Here is a 25,077-nt window from a genome sequence, read left to right on the forward strand (position 1 = left end):
TAGGGCTACTCCAGAGAACACACAGAAATAGCATTTCAACCCATGTGCTATTCACCTATTAGACCTCATTAGCAGTCTCTGGTCAGGTGATGCCAGCCCTTTGAAAAATACTGCTGAGGTTTGCTTTTCACAGCCACAGGGGTGTCTAACTATTATTACCAAAGAGAATTAATTCTACTAGAAAAATCACAGCAACTACTCTGTCTTACAGGTTCATCAGGGCTGGAAAAGGGTTGCCGGTAAGAGGCAAGTGTTCAATGACAGCAACCTATGGTGATGAGATAAAAATCCACATAAGGCATGTGAAAAATAGGGACCCATTCTGGCCTTCAGCAAAAAGGAAACACTAGACCTTAAAAGAGAGCAATTTAATGGAAGAGCGAAACCTTTATGAATATAAAAAATAAGGGGCAAGGTCTAGTATGATACAAAAGAGTTAATGTGAAAAATTAAAAAAGAAACCTCATTAGGATTTCATGTGTCATTTCATTCTCCTGCTGGGGTTAGGAGAGAGCCATTGATTCCTTGTGGCATTCAACAACCAGGATGAAAGGTAAGCGGATGAGGTTTCTTGTTTCTGGGGTTTTCTGTCTGGTGTGTCCTCCAGGGAAGCTGGTCTAAACCTCTTTTTTCTAGAAATGGCTAAAGAAGTTAGGAGGGGGAGTATTTTGATCAGTATAGTGTGAGAGTTAGTGGATTTTTTTTTTTTTTTTTTGAGAGAGAGTGTGTGTGTGAAGGGGGAGAGACAAAGGGAGGTGGACAGAATCTCAGACTCGCCACTGAGCACAGAGCCCCCTACATAGGGCAGGGGGGAGGGGGTCCTCCATCTCAGTACCCAGAAATAATGACCTGAGCCAAAATCAAGAGTCGGAAGCTTAACTGACTGAGCCACCCAGGCGCCCCAAGAGTTAGTGGATTTTAAAACATGTTGATATGTAAGCACTATTGTTTTTTGTTTTTAAAGAATGCTTCTACGCCTTTCCCTCACCATATTGCAACTAAATTCAGAAAAAGTTCAAAAGCTATTTGTGGTTTGAGTACTTAAAACATTCATCTTTTCACTCAAAACCACAACACTTACCACTTTATCAATGTCTATGTAGTACAAAGTCTCAGTTTTCCTTTCTTTTTTTTTTTTAAAGACACACACACAGAGAGAGAGAGAGAGAGAGAGAGAGAGGCAGAGACACAGGCAGAGGGAGGAGCAGGCTCCATGCAAGGAGCCTGACGTGGGACTTGATCCCAGGTCTCCAGGATCACGCCCTGGGCTGAAGGCAGGTGCTAAACCACTGAGCTACCCGGGCTGTCCACAGTTTTCCTTTCTTTAGGGTAAGGTTTGCCTCTCTCATGCCTTCATTAAATGGAAAGTGGCTTTGCTTTAAGAAAACTTCAAAAGATGGGTTAAGGTTCACTATTAATACTAGTGAAGGGATGCCTGGGTGGCTCAGTGTTTGAACATCTGCCTTTGGCTCAGGTCGTGATCCTGTGGTCCTGGGATCGAATCCTACATTCAGGGTCCCTGCTTCTCCCTCTGCCTATGTCTCTGCCTTTCTCTCTGTGCCTCTCATGAATAAATAAATAAAATCTAAAAAAAAATACTGGTCAATTTGAATGCCTCACCCTTTTATTGTTTTGATTATATTGACTGGTACAGAATAGGCTATTAACCCACGGCTGACCATTATCTCTGGGAGGCAAAAGATACAGAAAAATTATCCCTTCACTGGGACAGATCTCTTGGCCATAATCAAGAATGGGTAATAATCTGTTGCTTTAACAACAAAGTCCCCCAAACTATCATTTGAGCCTTACCTTCTAGTTGTTGGTTGAAGTTGTTTATATATGTCATGCTATTTGGTTCTCACAAGTCCTTCTGAGGGTGGTGCTGTCCCTATCCCCCTGTTTGCTAATGAGGGAACTGAAATAGAGGTTTTAAACCTTGCCCAGAGGCATACCTTAGCAGGTGACAAAAGTGGGATCTAAGGTCCAACAGTCAGGCTCTAGAGTTCTGTCCCTAAACTTCACTCCATACTGCTGCCAGTGTGAGAGATTATGCCCAGAGACTAAAACCTCAAAATTTCACTGAGCTCTAAAAAAAGGATAAGGTCTATTCATTATGCCAAACAGAGGGGTGGTGTATATTAACCCCCAGTCTCCTCATCTATACAACTCCACCTGCCCCACTTCAGGGAGTTTTTAAGGGAGTATTTATGAAAATGCTTTGAAATTTACAAAGTACCACAAAGACTCTGAAGAATCTGAATTGTTCTCCAAACACCCATATTACAAGGGAAAACAAAAGGGATCCAATTAATGTTGGTCACAGACTCTGTCCTTCAAGGTTATATTCAACGTCAGCTCACTGAGTACAGCTTTTAAACAGAATTTAATGTAATGAGAGGTCCCTGGTAAAATCACATCCATGAGCCATACTTTGAAGCCTGAGTCTTAGAATCTTGACATAAGAGCAGATCTGAAAGGGCATATAGTTAAAATCTTCCTTCTGATGGATGACACACCTCTTTAATAGGGTATGACAGTCCCCCTCACCTTGAGTCTCTCAGTGGTGAGGAGCTCATGACTATTAAGGAAGATAATTCACCACTTCAGACAATTAGAAAGAAACTTTCTTATATTGCACTATCTCACTTTGGGCTCTGCTGCCCTCACTCCTTAGGCATTCTAGGTCATCAGAATAAATTGCAAAAATCTCTTTTTGTAAGAATACCACATCTTGCACAAAGAGAGGAAGACTGTGCCTTTACTTGTTCACTTAGTGTATGACTCAAGCTATAATATTATTATGTGACAAGAGGCAAAATCTACCTTCCATGGATCCTTCTCGAAGAAATGATTTCTAGCTTGAGAATGAGCCATGGAAGTGCTGAATGCTAATGGCCCCTCAAGTGCCAAGAGGGGGATGTGTCCAATCCATTATTGTTGTGTCTCACAAATGGTCCTCAGCGCACAGCCCAGTCATTTGCAGGGGTGGGTAATCAGTGGCCCGATGCCCCCTGCTCTCCATTTTGATCCCACTTGTCAAGCACATTTTCTACAGACATTTGCTCTCAAAGGATGAAGGGTATTTTCCTCATTTCCCAAAGAGCCTTCCATGAGGACCACAGGGAGAACCAAAAACTAATAGACAGATGCATCTTGTTAAGAAGGGTGTCAACACTTTCCTTTAATCAGTACACAGTCAATATTCTCCATCATGAATAACTAATAAGTTTCTGAACTCCTTTCCTCAGATGTCACTGTGAAAATCTATCTGAGGAATGTCATCTGCACTTAATGAAGGGACAAGCATTATAATTAAGTTTTAAGCTATTTCTTCAGCATGAAGCTGCCACGAAGTGTGAAATGACTATAATTCACATTTTTAAGACCCTGAATTTATTAGCATCTATGTTCTATTCAAGGTTAGGGGTATGGTGCTTGGACTGTCAAAAGATGCAAATTGCTCTGTGCTGTTATTCTGGACTGAGTGTGCCTGAGCTCAGATGCCAGGCAAGGAAAATAATCATTCATGACTCAGGCTGTATTTTTGAAAAAAACTCAAAGACCTGGAAACTCATTTCCCTTTGTGAATAGGAAGTGACGATGACATGCATAACTGGGTGAAAGAAGACTTCACATTCTTCTATGAATTATAATAACCATGGTTGAGAAAACGAATAGGAACTGCAGGCCAGGGGCTTCAAGTTAAGCACAGTTCTGCTGGCATGTGACTACAGTATATCCCATGGGTGAAAAAGGAATCTAAAGTTTTGAAACTGCCTGTAAAAGAAAGAGGAATGAATTATTTTCTTTTGGAAATGACTTAGCCTAGCTAGAAGAAAGAAAGGCATGGGATAATAAGAGTCTTCTGAGACTTTGATGGCTCTCCTTGACAAACCAATGTGAAGGAAGCAATCACTCATGTGTTTGCTGGCTGAGCACATACTTTTGGAGAGAGTAAATTTATAAGGATCCATCTAACCTAAACCTCTCTGTGGTTGTGGGCCATGGGCAAACGTGGAAGACTTCTCAGCCAGTAAATCCTAAAAGGAAGGAGCATAGGGTCTATGTGTGTTTTAACAGTAGGCCATATGAACCAGAGGGCGCACCCAAAAGAGTTTCTTTAGGAAGTGCAGTTTAAGTTGAGACTAGCAATGTGATTATGTGGAAAGAGAGTACAAAGAATGTTTCCAGACAGGGGAGCAATAAGGCTCTAAGTGAAGATTTCAAGGGACTCGGGAGGACACGAAGAAAAGGGAGAATGGAAGAAGCCTACAAATGGAGGAGACAGGACTTCTGACTGGACTCAACACACAGACTACCTATGTTTCTCCCTAAAATGCTAATGCGATGATGATGAAAGGACCCCAGAAAGGCACAGACCTGCATGAGGACAAAGAAAAAGAGAAGCCACGCAGGTAGAAGCAAGATGTTGACAAAGTTTTGGAAGTTGAAAAGCAAACAACCAACAGTGACTTCATTAGCAGATGATAGAAAAGTGAAAGCTAAGAGCCCGCGGCTTTGGTGAAGACCAAACCAAAAGCAAACTCCAGCTGCATAATACTCACCAGGTGCAGGGACAGAAACAAGCTAGCACTTCTGGGGCTCAGAAAGTCTGGTGTAACTGCAATCAGAAGACTGGTTGAGGTCTCCATGGGAAAGTGTGGAGACTCCTAGGCTGCTTCTCCAGTGTATATACCCAGTGGCCGGGACACCCTTACTGTTATGGACTACATGTTTGTGTCCTCTTTTCCCTCCCCCCATCCCCATTCACATGTTGAAATCCTAATCCTCAATGTGATGGTAATAGGAAGTGGGGCTTTTGGGAGGTGAGCAGGCAAAGCCCTCATGAATGACATAAATACTCTTATAAAAGAGATGCCATAGTTCCCTAGCTGCTTCTGTCATGTGAACACACAGCAAGAAGATGGCTGTCTACAAACAGGAAGCAGACCCTCAATAGGAACCTGCCGGCACCTTGATCTTGGATTTCCCAGCCTCTAGAAATGTGAAAAATAAATTTCTGTTGTTTATCAGTCATCCAGTCTATGATATTCTATTATAGCAGCACAAACAGACTAGGATGCTCACTAGGGAAGAACTGAATACTGGGCTCTGTGAGACAAGAACAGCTAAGGGTGGCAGTGCTACCTTGAAAATAGGGAATTAAGTGAAAACCTACATATTAAAGAAGTCCTTATAGGCTCAGCCTGAACATACTGGCCTCCAGATTCATCCCTAATAAGGGATTAGGACACTAATAGGTATCCTGAGGAAACTGACTATTTCAACAGAAAAGGTATACAGATTCTCATATTTGGAGTCACCCACCTTAAAACTCCAGCCTGACCATCCTACCTTGAAGCCCACCATTCAATAAGGCTCATTCATGCACACAAATGTGCCAAAAGATTCTTAGTGCTTTACTCTTAAAAATAGACATCTCAGAATCACCAGCCATTTGAAAAAGTAGCAATCAAAAATCTAGAGACCTGATTTCAAAAACACAGAGAACAGAAGAAATTTCAATCACTAATATAATCAAAAAGTAGAGAGAAGATAACACATCTGTGAAATTAATACAGTGTGTTATAGAAGGGAACCACTATAGAATAAAGTATGTTTAGAAATTGAAACGTGAGAGCAGGGATTACAAGTTCAATGGGAGAAATGGCCAACAGAGAGGAGAAGAGCAGAGGGAGAAACAAAAATGAGAAAAGATTGGAAGGGGAGCAAGGGTGATGGGAAATGAGAAGTCGGGACATCACCCAGGACCACACCAATGATGTAGGTTACTTGTGAGTGCTTTGGGTTGGGAATTTTATTCTCAAGCCAATGGGAGCCACCAATGTGACATTTGGCCCAAGGTCACCCACAGTCAATGGCCAGGAAATTCAGTGAGGGTCTAGCATTGTTTCTGAGATCTGATGGTCTCTATCTCATTTCTATTCTATTCTAACATACTGGAGTAAGAAAAAAATGATATACACTGGCTGATTTTTGTTTTTAAATTATGATTCACTTCTAGCTCTCAACTTATTTCAGGTAAAAACTGTTGTCATCTTGTTCCTTTCTACTCCCATTACTCTTTGTTTTGAAAAGGTTATAATTGGAATAAAACAAGGCTGGCTTCAAGCCAAAATCATGAAGGGTGTAATTAAGCAAGATTTTCTGTCTATGCATCCAGCAGGGCCATCCTACTGAGGGGGAAAAAAATGAGAGATTCAAAAGCAATTGTGTGTTTTTCAAGAATAATAGAACAATCTACCCCACACACTTTACATAATAAATGGCAGCTGCTGACATTTTTAATCAAGATAAAAACAATAATAAAGTCACAGTGCTCCTTTGGAGGCAGAAGGTAGTCCCAACTCAGGAATTTTGGCAAACATACCCACATGCCCATTTTGTTTTACAAGACTGAGAGGTTAGTGCATAATTTATGATATCATGCCTGTCCTGACAACATGGATAAAAACGCAATTTTATCCTCTCCCTCTCCGTTATGAGTTTATATTTTGAATAATTTTTTTCACATTTGAGACCCTCTGTTAGAAATTAATTTAAAGGATATAAGTTTAATTTTTAAGTAAAAGCTACTTGTCCTACATAATGTTAATGACGTGTCACATTGCCCTTCTCCAGTTCAGATGAAAATGGGCCAGCCATAAGGGACTATCACTTAGGCACTAAGATACCTCACTGCACATGGCTGACAGCTTTAGCTTTCAGAGATAGTCTAGCAATTATTTGGAGAGACATTTAAAATGTTTTGGTTATTAAGGAATTTCCTCCTATATTTTGTTGGTTTAAAAGATTACAAATCTAGGAACACTTTTGGGATGCATGTTTAAAGCATCAGGTCTGGATTATACTTTCAATCAATGCTAGCTCAAGACGTACAGAGAAACTAAATTACTAATAGCAGTTGCCTGATGATAGATTCTGAAAGCACTTTTTTTTTTTCCTTTTGATCATACTCAATGGTTCCTACAAGATGCAGAGGGCATGACTCACACAGCCTTTGAAGCCTGGCAGTCAGCTAGGATGTTGTGACTGGCATAACACCTTATGTTGCAGGCTGCACAATTTATAAATTGTATTCATCAGTGAAAGCAAATGGCATTTCCTTATTGTTCTTACCTGACTTAATTTTTCTCTCAAACTTATCCTTATGGATTGTTAGGAAAAACTAAATTTATTGTGGCATCCTCTCTGTGATCAAAAACTTTTAACTTTCTCATGAGGATAAACAATTACCTTCTCCCTCTTTATGATATCATAACAGACATGGGAGGGATGGGGGTTTTGTAACATCCTGGTGACAGGAACAAAGAAAGTTCAGATTCCAGGAGATGTTGTCTTGATTGTCATCAGGCTAGCAGCCCACACTTCTAAGTCCTCCATGGGTGAATTCTGGTTATTTCTCACTGTGCTCACTTAGCAGCCACTGAGTCCGGTCTGAATGCTGTTTGTGGCATCTGAGGTCTGGGTATGTTTCCCCCTGCACCCCCAAATTGGACCATCTGCTTTGCAGCCCTCAGCCCCACTGCAGGGAAGCTGCCCAGGAGCCTGCCAGCCTGCACCACCATCAGTTAACCATCTGCATTGCCCAACAGGACACCACATGATTCTTTCCTGCATCCGCAGGAAAATCCCCCCCAACCCTCCCTGCTCTGCCAGAGGCTGAGGGAGATTTGACAGTGCTGACCCAAGTCCCCTCTTCCTCTCTAGCCACATGACAGTTCACCCTGAAAGTTGGTTTCCTCCTAGAATCCCAAATGAAAACGCACGATGACCCTTTGCTTCTGACTTTCCTTGAAATCTGATTGGTTTCTCCACTCCGTGACTCAGATAATAAAGGTCATCAGGCTGTATATTTTACCACTTGCTTTCCCTGAATTTTCTATCTTCTTCCTACAATTCACCAGAGACTAGAAGACATGGGTTTTTAACTTCCTCTCCCTATCCAAGTGGGACTTCCTCTATGTCCTGGACTCCTTGTCTCCCTTGGACGTTATTCTCCATTTATCCCTCCCTGGCTTCTAATGGTAGAATTACACCGTACAGAGGACAGGCCTGTGGGACACAGAGGTTTGGTAGCTTTACTATATAATCTCTATCACATTTGTAAAATATGACCAAGGCCAAGGCAAAGCTGGAAATACCTCTAATACTGCAGTATTCCTTTTTCTTTACCCTTTTTTCCCCTCCTGTATGCTAAGAGAACCACTTCTTTAAGCACTAGCCTGTGGCTTTCAGATATCTGTATTTTTTTCTGGGCTGGCACTGCGGTGTGAGTGAAGGTTATAGCACAGTCACTAGTGTCACTGGCAAAATGGGAAAATGGAGGAAACACAATGACACACTAATACCACTCAAGGCATGAAGCTTAGGCACTGTCTTCCAGTCTAAGGATAGAATATCCTGTTAGATAAAATATCCTCATCCTTTTATATAAAATGTTGTTAATGATAGATAGAGGTACACAACAGCTTTTTGGTTTTGCCCTTCACCAAAAAAATTGTCGGTCACCAAACTTTTTATGGGCTAATGACGTTGAAAACTCTGGGAACTCCTGTCTGAGGACTGGAGCCCCATGAAAATGAGCTGCTTGTTCCTCCCATGAGCTAACAATTGTTGAGTTAATGTCCACTGAGCTTTCCCCATGTTCTAGGCACTGGGCAAGGAGATCTTGGGCGACTTGCCCAAGTTCACAAGGCAAATAGGCTTTGGGACCAAATTCAAACCCAGTACACGACACCTTCAAAGCATGGCTCTTGATCACCATGGGCATTGCTTCATGACTCTTTTATTTTGGAAGGCCCTTGAATATCTGTGATATTATCAGGCCACTATACATTTTCATTTTTCCTTTGAATCACTTCAATATTCATGCTCTATGATCAAATAATTATGAGTCTCATACATGCAAAATAAACTAAAAACCTGAGTCTAACTACATGGGATTGGAGGTAGAAGAGAGGGGAGATAGTTATAGAACATGTCTGCAAAATACTGAAAAAGAGAAAATTTAAAGATTTCTTTCACAGTGGTATTGCCTCATATACCAAGCACCCACCCATAGCTAAGGAACACCTCTCTCCCCACTCTCTCTGTCGCTTTCAATCTCTCTGTATGTATATATACGTAAAATATGTGTGTATATATGTTTTAATATATGTACATTATGCATGTGTACATATATGTAAAATATATTTGCATAAAATGATATAAATATGTGATTAAAATATTAACTGCCTCTCCAATATTTTTGCTATTGTGACTATTAAGGGGGGCAAGGGAAGAGAGAAGTATTACCAAGCCTCTAACTGAACTGTGATGCTCTGACAGACTATTCTGGTAGCTTCAATTTATGAATCACTGAGAATCCTGTAGTTAGTTGGCTGCAACCATTTAAAAATAAAACTAAAGAAATAAATTCATTTTTGTCAACTTGGAAGTGCTGTCTAATCCTTGTTTTCTTATGATATACACTGACTTTAAATCTCACACATTCTCAAAGGAGTTCAGATTAGTATCTATCCATTAAGAAAAAAATCCTATAGAATATTCAAGTGCATATTGAGAATACCAGCTACATCTTCAAATCTTTCTGCTTTATTATTAAAACTCTGGTAATGTTGTGGGCATAAAGATCCCAAAGTATCAAAGAAATGCCTATTTATTTGAGGCTATAGAATGGGTTTGATATTAGTGACTCTTTAGGTTCTGAATTAGGTACTGAACTTTGAAGCTTGTAACAATCATTTAAGTCTTGTGTGATCATATTTGAGATTGCCTTCACATAATTTATTAAAGGACACAATTGTCACAAGGAAATTACAGAACCTTATTTTTGTAAATGACACGGTAGTATTTTTGGGAGCTGTAGAAATACATTGGCCTATTTGTCTTTACATTAAGTGGACCTAGAGAATCATGTTTTAATTTTAAGGCCCCCTTCTTTTAATTCTAAGAAAAAAAACTTACTGTTTTTTTTTTTCTTTCATCTTGCAACTAAAATGTCCCTTCTTTTGGCCAGTCTTACCTAACCCTTATCATTTATTATATACTACTCTGTATTTTGGTGTGCCTATCTTATTCTCCTGAACTATAAATTAGTTGAGTACTCATTCATTTATTTCTATATTCCAAGTATTTAGCACATGCCTCAACTCCTACCAAGTGTCAAAAACAACAACAACAACAACAACAACAACAACAACAAAAAACCTGGCAAACAGTTTCTGAGCTGTGATTAAATGGAAATCAGGTCATAACCCTTGTCATAACTATATGTAGAGGAAGAACATGTCTGCACATTAGCTGATGAAGAATTCTTTTATAAAGGCCATTTGGGTTCTTGCTCTTCTGTGGTTCCTTCCAAGATTTTAGTGATATCTAGAGGAACAGAGTTGGTTATCTGTGTTCAGTGGTCTATGTAACTTTCTCCCATTTTTTACATTTCCCATGGCATATGTCTGGGAAATAAGATTTCACAGTCTATTTCCTATTCTTGTAGGATCAGAATCTTACAGGGAAGCTTCACAGTTGAAAAGAATCCTTACAGCAAGGTAGGCATTCAGAGATAGCTTTTGTTCTTACAGAAAATACATATGCAAAACTAAATGGCCTATTTCCTGTCTCAGATCATGCACCGCTTCAGATCAGGGATTTTTCCATTTGTCTTTATATACAGACACCAGGAAAAAGAAATAATGAACAAGTGAACATTTAATATATTCAGATTGTGAATTTCAGATTGTGAATTTATTAAAATCCAGTTTCTATTCTAAAGTAGTTTTTCTTATTTCAAGAGATATTCATAGTGCCTGGTAGATGTTTTCAGTAGAGTCTTGAATCTAGAGCAACATGTCATTATTTCAGAATTGTCCTGCAGGGACAGTCAACAAACTGCCCAAGTTGGATGTTGGGCTCAGACCTTGCTAAACACTCATTATTTGTCTAGAGAGAAGCAACTCTCTTTTGTGATTTTCAACTTAACCCTGGATTATTTACAAACATCTTAAGCAAACACTGTGAATACAGTAACTATAGTAACTCTGAAAAGGAAAGCAGTGAACCACAACTCAAACTCTAGCAGAGAGGAAGCTACCACTCTTTGAGCTGAGGGTTGAGATTTTCTAGGAAGATGTGTTGAAGGCCTAAAATTAGCTTCTCGTTAACAAGCAAACAAAAAACTAGAGAACAAACAAAAGCCCTTTAATAGCCAAAAGAGACATTGGAAGAAACAAGTTATCCCAACAGAGAAGGTCTCTGAAATAGATGTTATTTTCCATTTTCCATAGTTTGTTTTTTTGGGTAAGTGAAGGACATGGATGGATTTAAATTTTGCTCGTTCATTGCAGAAGATGGTTTATGTATAAATAACCTGTAGTCTTTTAACTAAATTCGCTTCCCATTGAGAAGTAAGACCAAGAAAATCTGGGTATAGAACATTATTTAAAAAAAAAACAAAAAACAAAAAAACACCTCTTATTACAAACATTCCAACCTAACTGCATTGGGAGTTTTAAAGATCCATTAATTCATGTCTCAACCAACAACTTTTCTGTTAAACATCTTTTTTTTTTAATACATATTTTCTAGATCTGTAAGGCATTCATGTGATTACACCCTTTTTTTTTTTTAATTTTTATTTATTATTTATTTATGATAGTCACACACACAGAGAGAGAGAGGCAGAGACACAGGCAGAGGGAGAAGCAGGCTCCATGCACCGGGAGCCTGATGTGGGATTCGATCCCGGGTCTCCAGGATCGCGCCCTGGGCCAAAGGCAGGCGCCAAACCGCTGCGCCACCCAGGGATCCCTGATTACACCCTTTTAAGCAGATCTTACATAAAATATTTTAGGTCTATGATGTTAATTCTTTAGTTTTGACAAATATACCATGGCTATGTAAAATGTTACCATCAGAAATACCAGGTCAAGTGTATGGGGGAATAATTGGTATGATTGCAATTCTTCTTTTAATCTAAAATTATTTTAAAATAAAAGGTAAAATAATGTCAGGGGATTAGCTGTTTGGAGCCTCAAGTGACCTAGCTTTTTACTGACATCAGGGCTCCAGGATTAGCTTAAGACCTCATAGTGTATTGGCTGTAGTCTTCTGTCTCCAAGCTCGATATTCTCCCACCTCTGTCTACTGCTACTGACGAGTGAACTACTTCTGCTTCACCTAAGCAGCTCACTCAGTGCTACCTGCTGGCACAAATCCAGGGATCTCCCTAAATTTATTCTACTTTCCTAAGACTAGAAGATACATGGGCACAAATGTGCTAGAACAGTAAAACTGATCTAACTGTAAAGCCAGAGGCTAGAAGACCTAGTCACCAGGTTCATTACCTATTTATTCAATATCCAAGGTCAATACCATTTAATTGCACAGAATAAAATGTGACACCATGAGTTGACAAATGTGAACCGTCCACAGATGCACTGATCTGGGATAATGTATCAACTATGTTTGATTACCCTTCAATTGGTGGGAGATCCTCCACAAAGTGCCATTAAAATAAAAAAATCGTAAGGATAAAGGGGCTAATTATCACAGTCTGACTCAGTTCAGGCTATCAACCATCAACTTGCTAGGGGCAAAGACAAAGTCAGTTGTAGAATTATGTATTACAGTGTTTTTATGGTTCCTATAAGAAAATTTTATTTCTAGTTTCTATAGAAAATACCTACATCTTTAGAATAAACAATGGAAATGCAGCAACGACCAGTGGTCCTTATTTTGTTGCACTCAGACTTAGGAGATTCACTTGTAAATTTTGGAGATTCAGCTTTTTTTAGGGCAAGGTTCTGGGGATTTCCATAGGGTCTACAGAAGAACATCATTATGGCTATAGAGTAATATGAGCAAATCATCTATTCTTATTTTTTCTTAACATGGATATCTAAAGTGGGCTGAGCGGATTGCTTGGAGAGTTGTCTTTTTGTTTGTTTGATGTGGGCTGGGTTTGGTTTTATCCACAGATTTACTTTTCTGTTTATTTTTTAAAAAGATTTTATTTATTTGACAGAGAGAAAAAAAGCACAAGCAGGGGGAGTGGGAGAAGGAGAAGCAGACTCCCTACTGAGCAGGGAGCCGATTTGGAACTTTATTCCAGGACCCTAGGATCATGAAACTGAGCTGAAGGCAGATGCTTAACTAACTGAGCCACCTAGGGGCCTCTAGTTTTCTGTTTAAAGCAAAGTTAGCCTAAATTCTTGACTCTTAAACTTTCCTGGTCTTCTAGGTAATGGAGAGCTTGCTCCATGGGGTGGGAGGTAACTGTATTATTTTTAGAGGTCAGTTTATTTCATTTTTAATTTATTAGTATTTTTTAAAATTTATTTTTAAAAATCATTTATTTTAGAGAGTGGGGAGGTGGAGGAACAGATGGAGAGGAACAAACAGACTCCTTGCTGAGTGCCCTCAATGTGGGGCTGGATTTCACGACCCTGGGATCATGACCTGAGTTCAAATCAAGCATTGGATGTTTAAACTCCTGGGCCACCCAGGAGCCCCTAGGTCAGCTTCTTTTAGAGAGCATTTTTCTTTGGACTAATCAGGACTAACTACTGATTAGTTGTATTACAAAGAACCCTGCTCCCAAGGAGGTCTGTGAAAGGGAAGAGAACCAGGCCACATATTAGCTTGTCTCAAAAGGGCTCTCACATCATACATACGAGGATTCACCACAATCTCAGAGAATAAGCTTGCTCTTGGAGTCCTAAAATACAGGTTTCCTTTGGTGGAATTGCTGAAAAGATTCCAGCTTTAGTGCCTATTATGAAATAAAGGATCTAGCTGACAGAGTGGCAGGTAACTTCTGGCAGGTAGTAGCCCTGAGATGGAAGCAGCTGTTCTAGGGAAAAGTAAAGCTTTGCAATGTGGCATATAATGTGAAAACTATAGCCCACTGTATATGGGATTTTGATAAGAAAATGCTCTCTTTTTCCACCAATTAGCATCTTCTTTTAGCCCTATTTATTTCCCTATGTTTATAAAGACTTACAGGCTTAGCAAGAATGTCAGGGGCTTCATAATGAGGTGATAATCGTCCCCATTTACTGAGCGTGTGCTTCTGTTTAGGGAAACACAAACTCCAACATAGCTGTTGCTGTTTCAGCAAGACACAGATCTTGGGGCCGCGTCTCAGAAGAGTAGATACAGCTTGTGTAATACAAACACATTTGCTAATGTTTGATGTCTGCTATTAAACATTCAATGTTATTTATGATGATTTATGATTGGTTTTAGTTAAAAGAACTACAAGAAATGAAGAAAGCCATTATTCACTGAGTTCTTCATGGCTCTGAGCGAGGTAGGGAAGCTAAAGGGACTCCATTATAGAGTGGCTCCATCTCTGCTAGGCCCCATTTCTGAATAAGTCAAAGCAGCTAACTTCTCACTTCAAGGGGGAAGCTAGAAAGTTAGTCATTCTTGAGTTTTGTCCTAGGTTCCAAACACCTAAGAACTCCTAAGAAGAGCCAGATCCCAAACATTTCCCAGGACATTAGCTTCCAACAAACCTCAGCTGACACTGGCATCAATGCTCCCTATATTGTGGAGTAACACCTGTTATTTACCTGATACTTGCCTTTGATCAGAACCTGCTCTGGATTCCTGGGGGAACACATACCCTAGACCCCTTTCCAATATTAGCCCCCAACCCCAAGTCATGTCGAAACTCATTCTCTTTCCTTTCTGAGTCTCTCCCAGACACCCTGTTTGCTATTTTATGTTGCTCATGCTATTCAGTAAATTATGCTTTCCCTCTCCTGGCTTACATTTGATTTCTATCCTGCATAAAGCCAAGGACCCTCTTAGCTAGTCTTGCAGGAGCCCTCACTGGGTCCCAGTCTGCCTGCATCATAAGTATATAGCAAAAAAATAGTTATATTAGTGTCAACATACCATTTTTTTAAATGTATCTCCTTTTTGGAACCAAGGATGATCCTTTGGTGGCTGGAGTAGTTTTTAGGCCTGTTTGTCTGTATGTATCTATTGTTCTTTTTTGTTTTCCTTAGTTGTTGGTACTAAATATACAGCATCTCAGAGTCCTTTTCTGCTAAAGGCAGTACAATTAGGGATATTTGAAGATTAACACCAGTACATGGAATATCCACAGAAAGTAGCTCTAGTACCTTAATGCTTCAACTGATAGAGAGCTTGTTATATACAAACAAAAATCTGTATAGTATTTAGACTTTAGTTTCTTGTTTGTACCACTTTTCTTTGGACTGATCAGTACCAATTACTGACTAGTTTTGTAACTGCTTAGGTTTTTGGTACCACAAAATACAGGAGGAAACAAACGCTGTGAATGAGTGAATCCCAAATCTCATAATTACAAGGCTGGCAATCTCCTCCTCCAGACCCCCAATCTTCTTAAGTTCTCTGAGAAAATTTTCTCTTGGATGTAGCTTATCTTCGCATTCTTTCTAATCTCTCCAAGTTTGTATATTCATGTTGTGATGCCTATTACATTCCATACACTCAAAATGAATCATCAGTCAGTTGCTCAGACAAAGGAAATAGCCACTAATCAATGCAAACCATAGTCAGAAGTTTACCTTAGTTCCTTGAAGGGGTCTGCCCTGACATTAGGTGTCTCTATAGATTTAGGGAACACTGTGCCCTCCGCTCCTGTAAACAAAAGAAAAAAGTAAACAGAGGTTGGAGACTTTGGACATGTCACCTGGAGGCACAATCAACACAATAAGGGGAGCTAAATGTAGTGAATCCTTCATACAACCCAAAGCACGGATTTTGCCAGCGGCTTTAGCTCCATGATAGGGGAGCACTAAATCAACTCAGGCAAACAGCCTTTGAAAAAACAAGGAAATTCTTTTGAAAGTGTTCTTGATGAGATCAGAGTGAGGCCATGAGGCAAATACTATGTCGACTTCTTAAAAAAAAAAAAAATGAAAAAAAGAGAAGAAGATGCCTAAGAAATGGCACAGTTTAACTTGTGTCTCTCTTCAACTATTAATAGTCATCCAACTGGAAATGTTTTGAAAAACAGCAGCTGAAGCCTCTTATTGCAGCGCAGAGCACAAATCACAGAACACATCCAACATCTAGGTAGTGGGTGGATGGTGGAGAACACCGTTACACTGTGAGGTGTCCATCTAATGAAATTAAGCAAACAATTTTTCAGTAAATAAAATTCTACACTATTATCTTGAAAAGTTAAACAGAACACTACGAAAGATGATTTGAAGTTCACTGCTTTTACACTTTGAGTATTAACATTGATCCCCAGCCCAATCTAGACATTTAGCTCTTGACTTTGCAATAAGCTTTTATCTTTACAACTTGTCATCACCAGCTGAACCTTCCCAGCCATAAAGATGGTGATTATCTGATTGGTCTGCTCCCAGAGTGTTTTCAAATCATTTAAGCCTCAGTTTATCAAAGACAATTGCACTGGATATTAGTTTTTCAATTAAACTTAGCTAGGCAGTATCCTGTACTTTGAAGTAAAGGTGTTTATTTTTATACCTTATTTGGTGTATTTCTTTGATGCAACAAAAAGGGGCAGAGTAGTATCCTGTAATCAGGTTTGAATTTCTGGAATCCCCTTGCATTGTTAAAATGTCTAGAAATCCTCCATTAACCACTGTTATACCAAATCCAGATTTATCCTCGCATACTGATGAGTCTAGTGAAATGAACCTGTGTAGTAACTACAAAAGTATTTAATCTTTTGGGGGGAAGTATTTAATCTTTCTGATATGAGTAATAGACTACTGCAAATAAAATCAGAAAATAATGCCTCAACTTGACATTATATGTAGTCATTTAAAAGAATATCCTGGTGAATGATAACTATTAATCTAAGTTAACATTATCATTGATATCATTATGTCTACTTCATATGCACTAGCTCAATTATCCCTCGCAACAACCCTACAGACAGTTGCAGTATGCAGAGACATTTGGTGTAGGGACATTTAAGATCTTTTTCTGCATGTAGGTACTTCTACCTTTCAAGACCCCAAACCACATCATTTCAAATGGATCAAAATGTATCCATAGTTTCCATTAAACGCAACTTTTTGATGTAAATTTCCTAAGAATGTTGTTTCATTATACATAAATTATTTTGCCCTTGTGATTTAAGCTTTATTGTCTTTTTATAAATGTGGTGGTTAATTTATGTGTCAGCTTCACTTGGATCATAAGGTACCCAGATATTGGGCTAAACATGATTTCTGGGTGTGTCTGTAGGGTGTTTCCAGATGAAAGAGGCACGTGAATGAGTGGATACAGCAGAGCAATCCATCCTCCCCAGTGCTGGTGGGCATTAGCCAATTCTGTTGAGGGCCTGAACAGAACAAAAAGGTGGAGGAAGGAATAATTAGGCCCTTTATGCCTAACTGCTTGAGCTGGGATATCAATCTTTTCCTGCCCTCAGCATACCTTTTTCTCAAGCCTGCAGACCCAGACTGGAATCTACACCATTGACTCCACTGGTTCTTAGTGAGCCTTAGGACTCACTCTGATTTATGCCACCAGCCTTCCTGGGTCTCCACCTTACAGACAGCAGGTCATGGGACTTCTTAGCTTCTATAATGACATGAGCCAATTTCTTATAATGAATCTCTTCCTCCATGTATAACCATATTGGTTCTGTTTCTGAAGAACTCTGATACAATAACTGAATAAGATTGGGTTGGATTCTAGACTATAATGTAGCATTTGTTACCCATATATTAAATTTGGTTTGGCAGAGCATGCATTCCACATCTCCAACATTTCTGTGATCCTTTGAGGAAGACCTAGATCAAAGTTACTGTGGAGGATGCCTAGTGGGTAAAACAGGCTGGTAGAAGTCACAGGATGATGAGCAACACATTGGGATGTGGTTCTAAAGTGTCTGTGACTCAAGAGCATGGACTAAGCTACCACATCTCAGTACTATCCCAAACCTGTTACTAAACAGCTCCCATTTGTCACTACTGCAGTTAACATGGGCTTCCTTTGAGATTCTTTTCCTTTCTATTTCTTAGAAATGCTTAGTTCTTACCCTTTGGAACCTGTCTTTTTTTTTTTTATTTATTTTAATGATGAAAAGGAACACATATACCTGATTAAAGCTAGAATGGTTATTTCTGTTTATTTACATTTTATACATTCTTGAGTCCCAGCTCATATCTCCCCTTCCTCTACTAAGAATTCTATGAAAACTGCAAGAGAAAGAGCATTATTACCTCTTATAAAATTAGCCTTAATTGTGTGACTTCCCCATATGACAATTAGTACTACTCATAGACAACCTTCATTATCTGAACCGGTATTAAAATGTTGTGAAGCTTTATGTTTTACTGATACCTCCTGCACCCTTCTATCATTTTATAAGGCCTCTGAAGCCAAAGAATACCTATTTCATAAATTTCAATTATGCAAAATATATACATACCTAAGGATATATGTTGCATTTATTCAGTCGAATTGTCCAAGAATGAGGAGTGGCATTTTTTTTTATGCAAAATGAACCTCAGAAGCCTGCACACCATTTTATTTATTCCATCCATACTTTTGCTGAGCCTGTTTTCCCCATTTGTCAGATACACTAACAAAAGTTCACTTGCTAACATCTGGCTGCACTGAGCTCAAGAAGGAATCACCCTACTGCAGCTGGTGGTCCCTAGCCTGGCCATCCTTTTAAAGCAATTCCAAGATGGATAAAGGAAGGTTACATAAAGTCATCCAATACATTGCACTGTATGTTTGTGGAAGGACCATGGTCTCTGAATAACTGAGCTTGGGTCCTCAGCTTTCTCAGATCTACAGTCCTATTTGCTGGGTGCCTTGGAGGCATGTGCCTTGTTCTCTAACCTATCTCCATTGCCTAGCACAGTGTAGGTTCTCAATAAATATCTGTAATACAACTATAACACTAATGTAGCACTGAGCACACACTACCTGGGATTTTTATTTACCTTACTGACATTTTCCCCATCTCTTCAATAAGACCCTAAGCTCTATGTGAGCAGAGGTAAGGTCACAGACAGAATACAAACATTGAATTTTAGGTTCTGAAGACTTCTACTAGACTCATTTCTAGTTGGTACTACCACTTCTATGGGAGTGCTAATTTACTGTTATAAAATTCCTTATGTATTACATGACTAATTTAATAAATGTCCAAAATCCAACATATTTAACTGTACCTCTTAAGATAAAAGATCTATGTTAATAAAAGGATATTATTTGGGCTAAATACAAATATCTCTTTAAAGTAAAATGAGATCAAGCCTTGTAGTGTCTTCCCCAGACCAAGAAAACTAATCAACAAGACAAGTGGGGCTAAAAAAACATGTGGCTCATGGTCACATGACTGCTAGAGTTGAGATTCAGATGCAGGCATCTAACTCCAGGACCCATTTGCAGCCATCATACCCTAGTGCCTTATTTTCTGAATGCCCAGACAATGTGGCACCTGCAAAATGGCAAGCCAGCAAAACCAAGAGGGCTGGGCTCTCATAGGTAGAGGATGTAGGAATGGGACAGGTTCTGGATGTGTGATGAAAGTGAAGGGCAAGACACTCAGGCTCCCTTAGCTCCCACTGTCCAACCAGGTGCCCTCTGATTTTGTTTTTGATGGACTTTGCTACAGGGGCCCATATGTGCCAGCCATGCTAGAAAATAAACCCATAGATATGACCTCTCAGGGGAATGTACCACAATTTCTCATGATCTGAGTGTCCTTGGGCATGAAACCCAATCTCTAAGATGCTCAGTTTCCTTCTTAGAAAAGAAGGGATATTAATAGTAACTTCATCTCCTAGGGGTCTTGGGAGATTGAATGAGATCTCTGGTACATAGCAATCAGCAAATCATAGTCGATTAAATACTTCTAGTAGTACTAAAATATTTGTGAATACTATTCTTTCCTCCTCTTACCTTTATGACTCTTAAAAAAATAACATTTTTAAAGCACTTACTATGAAGTACAAACTATTGAAACTATTTTAAAGTTGATCATCAGAATACCCTATGAGGTAGGGATGTGCATATCTGTTGTTATGGATGTGGAATCTGAGACTCAGGGAAGTCAGGAAATTTTCCTATGGTTGAGTGGTGGAGACAGGGAGTCAGAATTTGAACTCTCTGCTCTGGAACCAGTGCCTGTGACCACTACTCTAGACCTCTTTCAGCAGATCAAATCACTCCCTACTTGCTCATCTCTTTATGAAATATGAACAAATATCAATGTTTATACCCTCAAGTAACTTGCCAAATCTCCCATCACCGCTCTTTTAAAACCAATTCTCATGCACAATGAGAGGAGATATTAATACTTTCAAAAACACCATTTCTTTCCAAGTCCTATCAGGCTTCTGATTTTCACACCATTTTTCACTTTCTCAGAAGCTGCAGAGTGGACAAACATTCATCAGGATGAATTCTCCCATCCTATCCCCTATCCACTCTTAGATAATAAATTACTCTCAATTTTATTATTTCAAAAAGGTTTCTATTAAAGTCATACCTAGTGATTCCTTCTTTTGACACAATATAATTTACTGGCAATAAATGTTCATAAACAGTTTGAGTGAAAAATCCATAAAGCCATTTCAGCTTTATTTTAAGTTCCATTAATGTCCCTCAAAAATGATTTTGTCAATGTGTTTCCATTAGCTGGTTCTCTGCCCAATAACTTAATTCCACACAATCAATTAGGAACTTATAAAGCATGTGACAGGATCTATCTAAAGTGTTTTGAATCACCATAAAGATCAGCTCAATGGCTCTTTTTTCCTTGTAATACAGGTAGGGGGTAAACTTGTCAAAAAATTTCAAATGCACTCCATTGCCATGGTAACAAAAAGCCAGCTTCTCCTCTATGGAAAGTGTCCTCAACTTTGGTGACTTTCCCTTCAAATTGTCCTGGGTGTCAAGACACCTGAGTTCTAGTCCTATCTCTATCATCTCATGCAAATCAGAATTCTTCTCTGACCCTTAACTTTCTCAACTGTAAAATAAGGGATAGGATGAGAAGAATCAGGGCTAACCTGTTTTCCTCTCAAATCAAAAATTTCATCGGGTAACAATCTAAACAGTTGATTGTCTTGAGCCACCTCCATTTCCTACCAGAAAAAAAGAGTAACCCTGAAATATATATTAAAATAAAGAAAAAAAATCCTAAAAATTTTCTCAGTGTTTAAGGAAGAAACAAGTAAAAGCAAACAGACTTTTGTCCAATTCAAGCTGCATTTAAATGGAAGAACTATTCACCAGAAAATAAACCTCACAGGTAAAATGGTCGATGGAAAAATTTATTATAAATGAAACTAATTGAAAAAACAAAAACCTGGTTCATAACTCTTGAAGACTTCAAAAATTGGGGAAAATTCAGTTTTATAAAAAATAACAAACGCTAAAGTGCCTATAGCTGTATATGTTAAATACAGCCATGAACCAAATCCTGAAAGGCAGATTCACATCTGTAAAATGTGCTACAAGAAAACTGGACTGAAAGAAGCATTAGACATAAAGGAAGAAATACTATGCTAGAAGTTATGAATAGTGGCTGGAGCCAGAAAAATAGATGATGAATAAAATCTTTGTTGTACATGGAGAACTGATTTTTCAGATGATAATTTCTAGAAAAACTTTCAAAAAGGTCAGAAATGGCTTAAGTGTGCTATTTAGAACATTGATTAAGGAATTAAGCTAGCTTAATGGAGTTTGCTCTGGAAAGTTCTCTCTTGATGTACATTCATTAACGTTGGCATAATTATGATTAATGCTTTGTATTAGTGAACACAGACTAAAACTCATCTTTGGGCTTAAATATTGGGGCCAAAATATTCAACAAGTTCAAAATGCAGAGTTAAAATATCTAATCACCATTGTCTGAAGTCAAAACATTTTAAGTGTTCTAACTCCATGTTGCTTGGGTAGATATAACCTGAATGACAACCCATAACAACAACCACATTTTACTTGGTAAGGATATATTTTAATACCAATATTAGATTAAAAAATAGACAAAGGATTTTAATCTAAAATGGTGATAAGACACTTAAGAATGATTTGATTTCTTAAAATATCAGAGAACTGAAAAACCAAAGACCTGATTTTTAGTGCTGATTTTCTATGAGCTTATTATGTGACTTTGGCACAATTTGCCCTCTGGTCTTATTTCTCCATTTGTTATACAAAATGGGGGTGGAGATTAAACAATCTATAAGGCTGCTGCCAGCCCTGCAGTTTTACAATCCACCAGATAACCTGGTTGGATAAACCCCAGGGACTAGGAGAAGAGCATGATAAGTTTGATAAACCCAACATTCAATTTATTTAATAAATATGTTTTATGCAGGAGGCTCTAGAAGTGAGCCAGAGAGACATGGAGTCCATAGACTAGAAGAGTGCAGTGTACTCTAGTAGTGTATATTATTAGTTTAAATAACTATTTATTAAATAATTTTGCAAATAAAAATACATAATAGTTACAAATAGTGATAAAGACTTGAAAGGAAAATAAAAAAGGTCTTTGCAATACAACTTAGGGTCATATCCTGGCATGGCAAGTAAGTTTCCCTGAGAGAGTAAAGTTTTGTTATTATTAAGCGATTAGGAATGAACTAGTTAAGAGAGGGAAGTGGCAGTAGATAAGATAATGTAAAGACATCAGGGTTGGGAAGTTAAAGTTAATAAAGATCAGTCTGGCTAGACCATATTTGCAAGGGGTGAGCAGCATAGGAGGAGGTTGGAGAGGTGAGTTAACCCAGGTAATTCAGAAACTTGTAGGTCATGGTGAAGGTTTTAAGCAGGAATCTGGCTTGATCAGAGTGGTCTTTTTTAAAGATCACTGTGGCAGCATGTTATGGTCTGCATGTTTGTATCCTCCTAAAATCATATGCTGAAAGTCTAATCATCATTGGAATGCCACCATGCTGGCTCCTTGATCTCAGGCTCCCAGCCCCCAGAATCGTGAAAAATTCCTATTGATTAAGCCATCCAGTCTATGGTAGCCTGTTGTAAAAGCAGAAGCTGGCTGCAACGTTGTTATCATGGAAAAGACACTTGAGGAGGGCAAGGATAGATGAGATGGGACAGTGAGAGGGATAGTGGTAGGCTGGACTAAAGAACTGGCAGTACAGATGAAGAAATGTGGATGGGTTTAGGAGATACTTAAGTGGAAAGCCAATGGGATCTGATGAGGTGCTGGATAAGAAGAACGATGGGTACCAGAGGGCTCATGGGAAGAGCTGAAATGGATGGTCAAAGCCAAGTGATTAATACTCAAAGTCAGTGGTACCCATGGCAACCTTATACACCTCCAATGAAATCCAGCTTTTTTCATATTTGATATTTTAATTGCAATTGAAATTGCCTTTATTTAATAAAAACTGCTTCTCTGAATCCAACATTTTTCTTATGAGGGTATAGTGACAAAGAAACTTGAAATCTCCCAAAGTATTTATTAGCAAGAAATATTTTAAAAATTTTGAATAATGTAGTAAATTCTTGAATAATGAAGACTGTCCCCTGTGCAAGATAATTTTCTAGTGACTCTAAAGTTTTAGCTAAACACATATACATATATCCTTTTGTTATAAGCTTTCTAAGTACACGAGATACGGTTTTTGCCTAAGTCCAGGCTAGAGAACATAGTTACATGTTAATATTTAAATATCCTTTAATTTCTGAGGCCTATTTTCCTGAAACGCAATCTCTATAGCATGTTATCCATGGTATTATAAGAGTGTATCGTGGGAGCACTCATCACAAGAAATCCCTCAGAAATGGTGGTTTCTGTTTATTTCATAACATGAATTATTGGCTTTCTCCTAATTATAATGTGCAGTGAAAAATTCTTAAGATTTTTATTTATTTATTCATGAGAGACACAGAGAAAAAGAGAGAGAGAGACAGAGACAGAGACACAGGCAGAGAGAGAAGTAGGCTCCATGCAGGGAACTCGATCCTGGGACTCCAGACCACCCCCTGCGCTGAAGGCAGGCACTCAACCATTGAGCCACCCAGCATCCCGAAAAATTCTTTTTAAGGAAGTGAGTTGGGTTATATCTAATCTGGGATTTAAAATGAGCTGAGTAATCAGTGAGGTTGCAGAGTTTCCACAAATTTCAAGGTTACATATTTTGAAGGTAGCTATCAGCTTCTGAAAACCTTCCCAAAATAAGCAACAGACATGTGAGACAGTAATTTTGAGTGGAAGAAATCACTTGAAGTAATTTAATCCCCTTGTGTTTCCCTGGCTGCTGGTGGCATTTAATAAATTCCTAATGCAAAAAATCTGTAGTCATTATAAGTCATTTCCAGGATACATAACAAATATTTTCTTTTTAGGAATTAGGGCAGATCTCCTGATCAAAAAAAGTACAGATAATTAATTCATTTAACCACTATTTATGGAGGGCCTACTGCATAAATGGTTTTGTGGGAAAAACAGATTCAGACTTTTTCTCTTTATGGACTCAGAAATAAAAATTTCAAAAAAATATATACAATATTTAGCCATTTTAAGTGTTGTAACATTCACTGTCTATAAACATTGAACAATTATCTACTATGTACCTGACACGGTACTAAGGCAATACCGAGTATGAAGATCTGATCTCTGCTCTTACGTACTTTTAGTGGCTAGACAGACAGATGCTAGAGGACATATTTAAACTGATTTTTGTAATGACAATTACTGTAAATCATGTATTCTCAATGGGGGCGATGTAGCCCCCAAGTGTACAAAAATTGGTACTTAAAGGCACTAGAAATCTTTCTCTGAGTACAAAGTACAGACATACATGCAATACATACGATGATATACAGTGTATCTGTGATAGTAAAGTTGCATGGCAGAAAAGGGATTAGAAAAAAAAGAAGTCTGAAATGATTCCTTAAAAGAGTGATACTGAAAAAAATGGTTGAGAAACACTATTGTAAATGCTCTGAGTAGGAGAGAGAGCTGCTAGAGCTCTGAGCAGGCATCTTGCCCAAGCATGGAGGACCCTGAGAACTTCTCTGGGGAAATGACAGGCAGTTGAGATTTGACAATGGAGCAGGGGTTAGTCCAGCAGT

The 25,077-nt window shown here is 38.6% G+C and overlaps 1 protein-coding gene across 3 annotated transcripts in view; it reads right to left on the reverse strand.

The window, feature by feature from the left end:
* The window catches only part of SGCD (sarcoglycan delta), a 917,058-nt gene that overhangs the window by 79,033 nt on the left and 812,948 nt on the right, over positions 1–25,077 (reverse strand). For all 3 annotated transcript variants that reach the window (XM_025435412.3, XM_025435413.3, XM_025435411.3), the window contains one exon: positions 15,591–15,663. In XM_025435412.3, the coding sequence (XP_025291197.1) occupies positions 15,591–15,663 (73 nt within the window). The remainder of the gene's footprint in view (positions 1–15,590; positions 15,664–25,077) is intronic.

Source organism: Canis lupus, chromosome 4 (genome assembly GCF_003254725.2).
Source record: "Canis lupus dingo isolate Sandy chromosome 4, ASM325472v2, whole genome shotgun sequence".
Taxonomy (NCBI): Eukaryota; Metazoa; Chordata; class Mammalia; order Carnivora; family Canidae; genus Canis; species Canis lupus.